The sequence below is a fragment of the Toxotes jaculatrix genome, chromosome 4 (genome assembly GCF_017976425.1).
Source record: "Toxotes jaculatrix isolate fToxJac2 chromosome 4, fToxJac2.pri, whole genome shotgun sequence".
In the NCBI taxonomy this organism is placed as follows: Eukaryota; Metazoa; Chordata; class Actinopteri; family Toxotidae; genus Toxotes; species Toxotes jaculatrix.
In genome coordinates this window covers 23,844,630-23,855,656 of record NC_054397.1, presented here as the reverse complement: position 1 = coordinate 23,855,656, position 11,027 = coordinate 23,844,630, and the positions used below count along the sequence as shown (strand labels likewise).

General features: G+C 39.9%; 1 protein-coding gene across 1 annotated transcript; it reads right to left on the bottom strand.

Moving 5' to 3' along the window:
- Nucleotides 1-281: 281 nt before the first annotated feature.
- Nucleotides 282-11,017, bottom strand: LOC121180511 (flocculation protein FLO11-like). Its single transcript, XM_041035989.1, has 3 exons — nucleotides 10,542-11,017; nucleotides 4,810-7,568; nucleotides 282-4,284 (listed from the first exon to the last, which is right to left on the bottom strand). Exons 1-3 carry the CDS (start codon nucleotides 10,810-10,812, stop codon nucleotides 2,479-2,481), a joined length of 4,836 nt encoding a protein of 1,611 aa, XP_040891923.1. The 5' UTR covers nucleotides 10,813-11,017; the 3' UTR covers nucleotides 282-2,478.
- Between the last annotated feature and the right edge of the window lie 10 nt (nucleotides 11,018-11,027).

Here is an 11,027-nt window from a genome sequence, read left to right as displayed (position 1 = left end):
CCTCAGAGGCAGCAGTTTTTCGACAAAGTCTTAGAACTTATTTCAACTGTAAACAAAAGAAACAATGGTCTATGACCACAACATTGGAGTCTTTTCTAATGTCACTTTCATTCAACAACATTCACCTCACCTCCACTGTACTAGAATAATGGTAGAATTAATCTGAAAATGCAGTGTCCCTGCAGAAGAAAATGTCAAAGCTGACCAACATTTCCTCAAATCATAAAAAAGAAAAACAAAAAAAAAAGATGTTTTCTGAGACAACAGCACAGAAGGTGGTCAGTAGGACATTTCTACATTTATTTTCTTTTTTCTCAAATGACAGGACCAAGAAAATATACATCTATTTTATCCAGATCAAATCAACATAAATTAAGAATATTTACAATTTCTTGAACGCCATTTAGAATTATAAAAGGACGATGGGTCAGAGTTGACTAACAAAAGTAGTTAACACTTTGAGAAAATGAGAAGTGAGCTATAAACATGTCTTTCAGACAAAAAAGGGATTTAAGTAATGACAAACACCTAAACTTTTTTGTGCAATTTAAAACATCTATAAAATAAAAAAGTTTAATTCCAACTTTGACATTAAATGTGCTACTTTCATGAAGCTGAGCTCTAGTGCAACTTATGGGACAGTGACCATCCTCTTAAGGTATTTTTAGGCTGAAAACAAAGCCAGAATTCAAGGCAAATGCAGACAAAATAATGTAAACATAATCAGATGTGAATTTAAATACTGAGACCAATGTGTGTCCGCTCCTGCCAAAAATATATCAGCTTGAGTGATATGAACTTCATGCCTCCACTTTCTGATAGCGATACAGTGTGGAGCTCAAGGTAAGTTGCAAAGAGTCTGGTCTGAGGCACTCACATACACAGCAGGACACACAATGACTGTACAGTCAGGGATTAAACACAGACTGCAAAACATTCTAGAGGTCAAATTCTTACAAAAAATAAAAAAATCTTCATGTCCAGTGTGAATGCACCTTCATAGTCCTTGTTTGAGCTGGTAAACTATTGCACAAGCAGTATAATTAGCCCTTATTGCCAATTTTGTTTCGTAAGCAATGAAAAGCCATGTAATGAAAAAAGAGCAATATAAATATAATTTGTCTGTTAACATTTTTACAGTTAAATTCAATATTTTTTCCAAACATTTACTGTATGTTCCAAGATTCACACTGTAACAGCTGTGAAATATTAAATATATCCTATCATTATCAGATTAATCTGTCGATTAGTACTTTAGTCTGGGAAATGTCAGAAAATAGGGAAAACTACCCATTCAAGTTTCTCAGAGTCCAAGGTCACATTTTCAAATGTCTCAAAAATATTCAATTTACCATATTAAACACATACATTATTTTCTGCTTAATAATTACTTGAACAAATTTTCAGTTATCAATATTACTGCAGATTTATTTTTCTGTTGATCTACTAATTAACTAATGTCAGTTTTTTTAAGTGATATTATGACGATGAGAGATTTTAACATCTGCTGAAAATATTGTGATAAACCAAGAAGAAAATTCATCACAGTAAAAAAGTGTGCTGACTCTAACATGCAGATGTTGGCACTAAATCACATCGGAAACCGATGTTTCATTATAAATGTTACTCCAGGCTGGTGTCAGACTAAACATTATTCTGTAATACTATCCCAAACAGGCTACCTAGTAGAGATACACAGTATTTTAAAACTGGGTTTGTGTAATCATAAAATAAATTAAGCAAAAAAAAAAAAAATAAATTAGACAAGTAAATTCAGAACTAACAATCGGTTTAAGAAATTATTTTTCTGAGAGATGTCAGACTTTCCCTCAGTGCCCTAAAGAACCTGGTTTTAAAAGATTAGTTTGACATTTTGGGAAATATGCTTTTGTTTTCTAATGAAAAGTGACCATACTCATGTTTGAATGTTGGACACGGAGATGGGAGATGATCATTTAGGTTAGCATGAAGACTGGTTACTGGAATGGGGGGTGGGGGTAAACTGAGTCTCTCCAAAGCTCAAGAAGATACCTATAAACACATATAAACACTAAATAACATGTTATGTACTTCAGTCATGTCTGAGCTAAGTAGAGTGCATGGTAAACAAGGGGAGAAGTAACCCTGTCATATTGTGTTTTATACAGTTTGAACAAACAAAATTCAGGTTAACTCATAAGCTTTAGATGTGCTACTTTAAGCCTTTATGTTACGCTAATAATCACATGACTCCAGTTCCATACTTTACACACAGACATCACAGTGATATGGATCTTCTTATCGAACTCTTGGAAAGAAAGCATGTAAGCACTTCCCAAAATGCTGAACTATTCTTTTAAGTGGGGGCCTGCAAGTCTCCATCTGCATTTGTTTTACAAATACACTGCATCAAAAAAAAAAATCTTTCCACTCCAAGTATTCCCACATGACATGACGTAATATTTCTCATTACAAAAATAATCTGCTATGTCCTCCCTCTCACTGGATTTTATGTACATTTTTTACATGCTTTTTCAGGTGGCCTGACTGTGTGAAGTGTTTGGGGCAGTGGGGGCAGGAATGTGGTTTCTCCCCTGTGTGGATATACTTGTGCCTCTTCAGGTTATTGAAGTCTAAAAATCCTTTTCCGCAGTATGGACACCAGTGTCTCTTCTCCCCGTTATGCCACCTCAAATGTACATTTAGTTCTACTCTCCTTGTGAATTTTTTGTCACAGAGGTTGCAGTGGAATGGTTTCTCTCCAGTGTGGATCCGTATGTGTGCTTCCACATCCCGCTTAGTGAAAAATCCTTTGTTGCAGATCTGGCAGACAAAAGGTTTAAGTCTGCTGTGCACCATCTGAAGGTGTTTGGTGAGGCCAAAACGATAGACAAAGCCCTTCCCGCACTGCTGGCAGACATGGATCCTACCATTGCGGTGCACCCGGCCATGCCGTTTCAGGCCCTTGGCGTCTGGGAAGCTCTTCCCACAAAGCGTGCACGAAAAAGGTCGGCATCCTGTGTGGAGACTGACGTGGCTCTCCAGGGCAGCACCACTGCTAAGGACGCGGCCGCACTCCCCACACTGATTCTTTAGCAGACGCCCGCCAATGACTGACAAAGGCTGTAATGGTGATACAATAGGTGGTGCTTTGACAGGTATGGGGTGGAGAGAAACACTAGGGGGGTAACTCACTGTATGATCCTGGGATCTTGAGGATCTTGTCTCTTTCTTCACCAGAAACAGCGACGACCTCTTTCCGCCTGCTGACAGTGCTTTACTGGTGGGCATTTGAGGAGGAATCCACACAGCTTTAGCCGTATATTTTTTCTCAGCTTCACAGCTGTTCTGGTTCTCTGCTAAATGACTTGATTTAGCTCCATTCTGCAGCTTGGTGGGATTTTTCATTTTAGCTATCGTTGTGGCTTTTGCTGCTTTAGCTAACTTTTTAGCATTCAAAACTCTTAAATTCGTTTTAGGATTGGTCACGTCGTGAATTAATCTGGGTTTCTTGGCAGGAGTAGATTCCCCAGTCTCTCTAGGACTGACACCATCTTTAGCCAATTTAGGCCACCTAACACTTGGGGAACCAGTTTCCCTCTGTGTTTTAGCAACAGCACTACTCCTAGGACTGAAAGAACCTTGAATCAGTTTAGTGCTCATAAAAGTGGATTGAGTCTGTTTAACTTTTGAATAATCTCTAGTCAAACTAGTCATCTTGGTGCTCACAGAGGTGGATTTTTTATTTTTCAGGCTAGCACCATTTTTAGTCTTTTTAGGGCTAGCACCATCCTTAGTTGAACAAGACCTTTGAATACTAAAAGATGTGAATTTAACATTTACACCATTTCTACCTGAACTAGACCTCCTACCACTCACTGGAGTAGATTCACTAGTAGCCTTTGAGCTTCTACTTGTTTCACTAACACTCCTCTTGGATCTAACAGTACCTTTACATAGTCCAATACTCTTGGGACTGTAGGGAATGGGGCCATTAGTAGCCTTGTTTGAAGATGTTACATCTTCAGCTACACCTGACTTTTTAAGGCTAATGAGAACAGGTTCACTGGCTGTGTTTCTGTCATTTGGACTGTGATTGTCTAATTCAAGTTTCTTTGTGCTTACAGAGGTGGTCTCTGTTTCTGCGCATGGCTCTGGATTTGGTTCAGTTCTTCTAGTTTGTAAGTGAGCTTTGAGGTGACCTTGGAGTCTGGCCACGAGGGAGTTTTCCTGTAATCCTTTCTTGCCACTGTTGCTGGTTTCTGCACTACAAGCTCTGGTATGTGCAGAGTCATTGGAAGATGCCTATCAAAAGAGCAAGAAAATTTTTCTTTTAGCAAAAACATACATTGCATAGTAACCAAAATACTTTTTTTGCAGCCAATATGTTCTACACATTTTAATATTGCATATCCCTCACTCACCCCCTCAGTTTCAATACTAGGAAAGTGAGTTGGACTGTTGAGAAAACAATTATGTACAAAATGGCAGTTAACAGCCTAGACGCTGGGGTGTACATTACTACAACGAAGAAGAGAAAATAAAACCTATATTTCACCTTTCCTGGTTCCTGCAGTAGAGCTGAAACAACTGATAATCTCTTGATCCATCAAGAGAAGAATAAACCATAACTGTTTTGAAATTTTATTGAATGTTTCAGTCATTTATCAAGCAAAAATAGTAACCAAAAAAAAAAAAAAAAGTTTTATTGTAAACTTTGAACTTTTGTTCAGACAATAATTTGAAGATGGGAAGTGGGAAGTCATAATCCACATTTTTTCACTATTTTTAAATTGAGTAATTGAAAAGATAATTGTCTGATCACATTACCTCTTCTGGGGCTTGAACTATAGGCGACACTGCCAACTGTGCCAGGAACTGGATTTTAGACATCTGTAAATGAGGGTCAGATGTGTCCTTGGACGTGATGGACGTTAGCTGCATAACAGCTGGTGATTGTTTCTCTTCTGTAGTTGGGTCATCAGGTAGTGCACACACTTGAACTGCATTTCTGATTATTTCTTCCTCCAAACTTGAAGCAGGTTCACCAGCTGAAGGTTCAGCTGTGCTGATGGCTACTGCTGGTTTCTCCAAGAGTGGTGATGACACCTTGGGTGGTGTAAATGACTGCACATAAATGGCGTTTTTTCCGGAGGACAACAATGCCGTCTCTTTAATATTGTTTTGTTTTTCTGACATCTGAGGGGTATTTACAGAAACAGAAGTTTCTTTTAAACTCGGACAAATGTCAGTGGATACCACTGGCATTTCTGATGGCTGTGTTGATATGACCACAGATGATAGTTTCTCATGTGTGGTACCCTCTTTCACAACGGACTGAGTCTCAGAGCATCCATTTGAAAGAACTCTTGAGAGCAACACTGATTCTTTGGTTGATACTGAAAGAGGCAGCCTGGTTAATCTGACCATGGCAGAGAGTTTCTGATCCACTGCATACAGAGAGGCTGGCAATGGCCCAGTTGGAACTGACATTTTTAAACCGGAAAATGTTTCTGCAGGTGCATTTGTTGTTTCACAAACAGAGGCACTTTGTTCAGGAGATTCCAAGTTGTTGGTTGCATTATCCCTCTTTTTAGGTGATATCGTAGCCACATCTGAAGTGGCTTGTTCACCCACAGAAACCATTGATGAAGAACACAACGGAGAAGATGGCACTTTAACATCAGCAGCTGGTTCGGCTGACTCCTGCTTTGTTGTGAGAACAATTGTCTGTGGCTGATGTGTCCTTGATGCCACGGCTGACACCTGTCTTGGAATAATAATTGTTATTTTTGGGGGTGGCAGAATCCCTGACTGCTGGTCTGTGGATTTGTTTGACAACTGTCTATGGACAACTGGAAATGATTTCCTGGAAGTAACATATATTGTTTTCTGAGGGACAGACGAAGATGAAGGCATTCCAAGAGGTAAGCCTGCAGCTGTAGAAGCTGGAAGTAAACTATTACTCTGCGCAGCAGCAACTGTTGACACAAAAGTAGAAAGCTGGGTTTGGGACAGTGCCGCAATTTTATGAGTCTTGAATGAGGGTACAGATCTTGGCACTACACTGATTTTGGGAGGTACGGCGTTAGTTGGTTTGCTTGGTGCTACCGACGTTATCAGAGGTTGGGGAAGGCGCAGCTGCGACTGTGCACTTGTTTGAGTTGTAGCAGCTGATAATGGCATTGGTGGTGTAACAGTATTGGATGGAGTGACTGCATATTGCCGTTTTGGTATGACAACTTTAATGAGAGCCTGAGCTTCTTTGGTTGAAGTGGAATCTGGAACCTGAGGACTGGCACCAAGTGTCTTTACTGTCAATTGTGTTGTGGACAGCTCTGTTATGGGTGGACTGCCTGCAGCTTCAAGAGTTTCAGTAGGAAGCTGCAGAGTCTGTGGCTTGGTTGGGACCTCATCCACAATTTTCAAGGCGCCCACAGGGGGAGCACACTGGTTTTGTGATGGTGCTGCCATTCTTTTTGGAGTGGAGACTGTATTTTCCCCTGTTGACTGATTCATGGCTTCAACCATTAGCATTGCATTCTGAAGAGTTACAAAAGTGTTGTGTGCTCTGAGTTGAACTGGTGGTGCTTGTGGTGACTCTGCTGGTGGAGAGTTTGGCATTGTAGTTGCAGATGAAACTTCAGTGGATGGAGCTTCCATTTCCGTGGAAAGCTGTTTGGATTCAGATGATTTTTCATTCATCGAGGAGCAACTTCTAGTCAAAGATGCTACAGAAACAAGCGAGGAACCAACTTCACAGTTCTCCACATCTCCTAAAGCAGTGCTTGTGCTCTCCTGGACTGATGGAATGATAATAGATGAAATCTTTTTACACTCAACAGGAAATGCTTGTGAAGACTCAGATGCAGTGGTATTCACTGTATTAACTGCAGAAGAGACAACAACCTCTTCCACTTCTTCTACTGAAGGGGAATTTACCATCTCTTGCTCAGCTGTAACATCAGTAGATGATGTCTCAAGTATTTCTTTCACTGGCTTCTTTAGACGTTTCCCTTTCTTTGGTGGCCTTCCTCTTTTACGGCGTGTTGGCTGGAAACTAGCCTCACCTTCTGTGGTGCCATTTTTAAGTTCTACATGTGCTACTTCTTTGTTTTGTGGTGTGGGGTCTGCTAGTTGTTCTTCTGTACAGTGCACATCTGCATATTGTTGCAGAGTAACAACAGTTTGTTCATTTACTGATGCTACACCCTCTCTTTGACGTTGCTGGGGGACCACTGATGGTTGCTCTTTGGTTGTTGGTTGTTCTTCAGATGTTACAAGTTCTCCCTTTGTTTCTTTGGTGTCATCTTTTATTGCACTGAATGAGATGACCAGTGAATGTTCCGGTTCAGATGACTGGTTCTGGGCTCCTTGTAAATCACTCTCCATTCCCAAATAGGGTTGTTCTATGGCCACTCTAGTCTCTCCGTCTTTCTCAGGCATTTCACCAGGTAAAGATTCCTGGTTAATGAGAGGCAAACCATACTCCATCGCCTCATAATGGCATTGTTGCTGTTGGTTTTGCGGTAATGAATTTTTTAGTGGCTGACACTGTCCTACCAGCACAGCGTGAAAAGGAGCAAGGTCTGTAAACATAAACAAACAAAAAAACATGAGAACTTGATAACGTGATTTTTAAAAATCAGATCCTGAATCCTCAAGCCTATACAGTAATTTAAGCTACAAATCATCCCAAAATGCTTTGCTATGACTCCTGGTAAATGCATTCAAAAGAAGCCTGCAAGTCTACAAAGAACTAGCTTGCATGAATCTTATGTGAAAGCTCATTACAGAATTGAAGGGTTTATTAAAAACAAGGTGTTAAGATAGTATGTATACTGTACATACTGTTTGTGTATACTGTTTTCATTCCATCATTTAGCATTTAAGTAGTCAATTAATTCAATTCAATTCAATTTTATTTATATAGCGCCTTCCATAATCAACATTGTCTCAAAGCGCTGTACAGAGACCCAGAGTCTGACCCCAGAGCAAGCACTTAAGGCGACAGTGGCAAGGAAAAACTCCCTTTTAACAGGAAGAAACCTTGAGCAGAACCTGGCTCAAATGGGGGACCCTCCTGCTGATGGCAGGGCTGGGTGAAAGGAGGAAAAGGAGGAAAATAGGACAGCTAGGAATGGAGGAGAGGAGGAGAAGGACATGCAGCATAATACAAACAGGGTTGGCAATGGACAATGTTAGAGGGCCAACATTTAGATTACAGTTAGTAAACAGTTAGTGGATAATGTGTGCTCTGCAGATTCCAGTTATGATAGGAAACAGAGCACAGAAGCAAAAATTTGTCATGATTGGTAATTATTTACATTACAGTCTGCATAGAATATTAATCTGCAGCAGAGTGGAACATTAAACATGCGTTAGAAATGGATCATTGTAGACAATAAACAGCAGCAGGTCGGTGGAGCCAAGATCACAATTACATGTTCTAAGGCTGTTTGGGGTTTATCCTTGAAAGTCGAAAGGTTTTCAGCAGTGCATTATCTCTGAATGGACAGAGGAGAATGTCAGTGTTGCGTGGATCTAAGAACCATGTTGATGGGACATTGCTTCTGCAATAATGTAACTGTGGACTGCCCATAGACCTGGTTGGCACTTTATTGTTTTGTTGCTCTTATTGTATTTCAGTCAAAATCTGCAAGCCTTAATGCAATCTGAAGATTTTGTTGACATTTTATAACCCAGAGAAATAATCAGTTGGTCAAATAAATAATCAGATTAATTGATACTGAAAATAATCGTTAGTTGCTGGCCTATTTGAGTCTATTTTCTTAAAATATATACTCATAGCTACATTTGTTGTATCACACTGTTAAAACACGTTTGAATGCAGAGCAGTACAGTGGCTGAACAGATTTCATCTGCTGCTGTGTTATTTTGATGCACAGCTGATGTAGAGGGGATAGTCTCAATAGAGCTGTGTAACATTAACTAAAAAACTTGTAAAAAACTTTCATTAGTTCTTGCGTGATCAGGCTCTCAAAACTTTATTTAAAAGGCAACCAGGATAGGGTTGGGTGATGAGCAGAAGTAATTTGGTTCAAAATTAATATTTTGCACACTTTCAAACATTTCTATCATGGAAATCGAGTCATTACAACAATCACTAAATATTATTTTCTGATGATATTTGGCTACATTAGATATCCATGACTGCCATATGTTATGGCAGTCATGTGAACTATGATGAGAACAGTAAATCTGCCAGCACGCTTCAACAGAGGTGCTTGTCTCATGTTCAAACAACTTTGGAAACTTCATCCCAACATATTTTTCCATGGCACCACATCAGACAATTTTTTAACTTTCAGATACTGACAATTTGACATTCACACCCACTTCATCCAGCTATTTGGCAGGTGTGACGGGGTGAGAAGGTAAACAGGGGTTTAGCATCTCCCTCAAGCTGTCTTTTTTCATTCTTTACGCAACCATTTCTGTCACTATTTGTGCGTACAGGAGAGTACATTATAAATGTCATCCAGGAAAGACTTTGACTTTGGCCCTGTATGAAAAACCTAGTGCCTTTATTCTTCCGAATGATGCCAGTCTTGCAGTGCACTGTGTCTGCCAAAGCAAAGGGCTTGAGTTTAAAAAAAAAAAAAAAAAGAAAAAAAAAAGTTGACTCTGGTTTAGTTTTTGTTTGACTGCAACCTCATGTTATCTGGTATGGAAGTAATGTGCCACAGCTACCACAGCCTATTGCATGGTTTTAATGCAGCTGTGTTTTTGGTCCTAATGCCCACTTACATCGCATCTCGCCACTCTCTATGATGGCCGGCTTTTCACTCTGCCTTTGAAACCCCATAATGACAAAACAGAATTTAAGAAGTTTTTGCAAAGTTAATGAAAAAAACAAATTTAAATATCACATTGACATAAGTATTTAGACGCTTTGTAATGGTACTTGAAATTTAGCTCAGATGCCTCCAGGTGATACTGATCATTTTTGAGAAACATTTTCAGAAATGCAGCCACTGTGATTGGTCCTGAGTAGCATCTTAGACTTAGACTTGTTTTTATTGTCATTCAAAAACACACCGTCAGTGCACATATTAAACAAAAATCCTTTTCCTTGGCTCACAGTGGAGTTGCTACATAAATTATCTAAAATACAAATATTCACAGAATATAAATGCTAGTATGACTTCAAAAAAAGTTAAGATTACTAAGTGTAAAAAAAGGATGAAGTGACAAGTGACCATGGTGATATTGCACTATCAGAGGTAGCAGCATGTTATAGTCCAGTGAGGGATTCCATGGAGGGTGGAGGGTGGTTCCTGAACAGAAGTATACACTGGCCTTTACTAACCTCTTCCGCTAGCCAAGATAGCATAGTATGGTTTCCCTCCTAGTTTGGATCCCACGCTTCAGCTAAGACCAGGCTGGGCTAAGCTACTGATAATCCATCGACAGGAGCTGCTATATGTATTACATGTAACGCGCATACACTCCAACAGCACATAGCATCGAAAGACAATTATGGTGTTTAAAATGATTTGTATTTTGTAACATTATTAATAACAGACATCCCAACTCACCACACTGAACAGCTGTGTCACGTTTCCCAGAGCCGTTACTCGGTGGTGGCAGAGGCTCACTCTCTCCGGGGGAAGCAGTAGGTTGGCTTTTCCCATTCTCAAACTGGCTGCACCTTGTTCTGAGGTCCTCGTTCTCCTTTTTGATTCTGGATATTTCTGCCTTCAGGTCATCGACCATAGTTTCGAAAAGTTTGGTGGTCTCTGCGATAGCACTCTTGAGCATGCTCTCCATGACAGAAGCGTACTTGGTCTGAAAGTCGTCCGCTGACATTTTTGTTATGGTTTACCGTCCGTCCGAGTGTCAAAATGAGTCTGCTTTTGAGAATAGATTTACTGTAGCGCTATTTTAAAACATGGTATTAGGAGCTGGTTCAACATGGCTCCTTCCTATAGACGCGGTCTCAGCTTAGTGTGACGCACAACGACTGAACTGAAGGAGGGAGTTGAGCAAAACATCCGGTGATCCACTAAAATCCTAATCTGTTT

Coding starts and splice junctions, on each gene's coding strand:
- LOC121180511 (XM_041035989.1), bottom strand. CDS start 10,812: ATGTCAGCGGACGACTTTCAGACCAAGTACGCTTCTGTCATGGAGAGC. Junction 7,569..10,541: donor TGACACAGCTGTTCAGTGTG/GTGAGTTGGGAT, acceptor TTATGTTTACAG/ACCTTGCTCCTTTTCACGCT. Junction 4,285..4,809: donor TAGTTCAAGCCCCAGAAGAG/GTAATGTGATCA, acceptor CTCTTTTGATAG/GCATCTTCCAATGACTCTGC.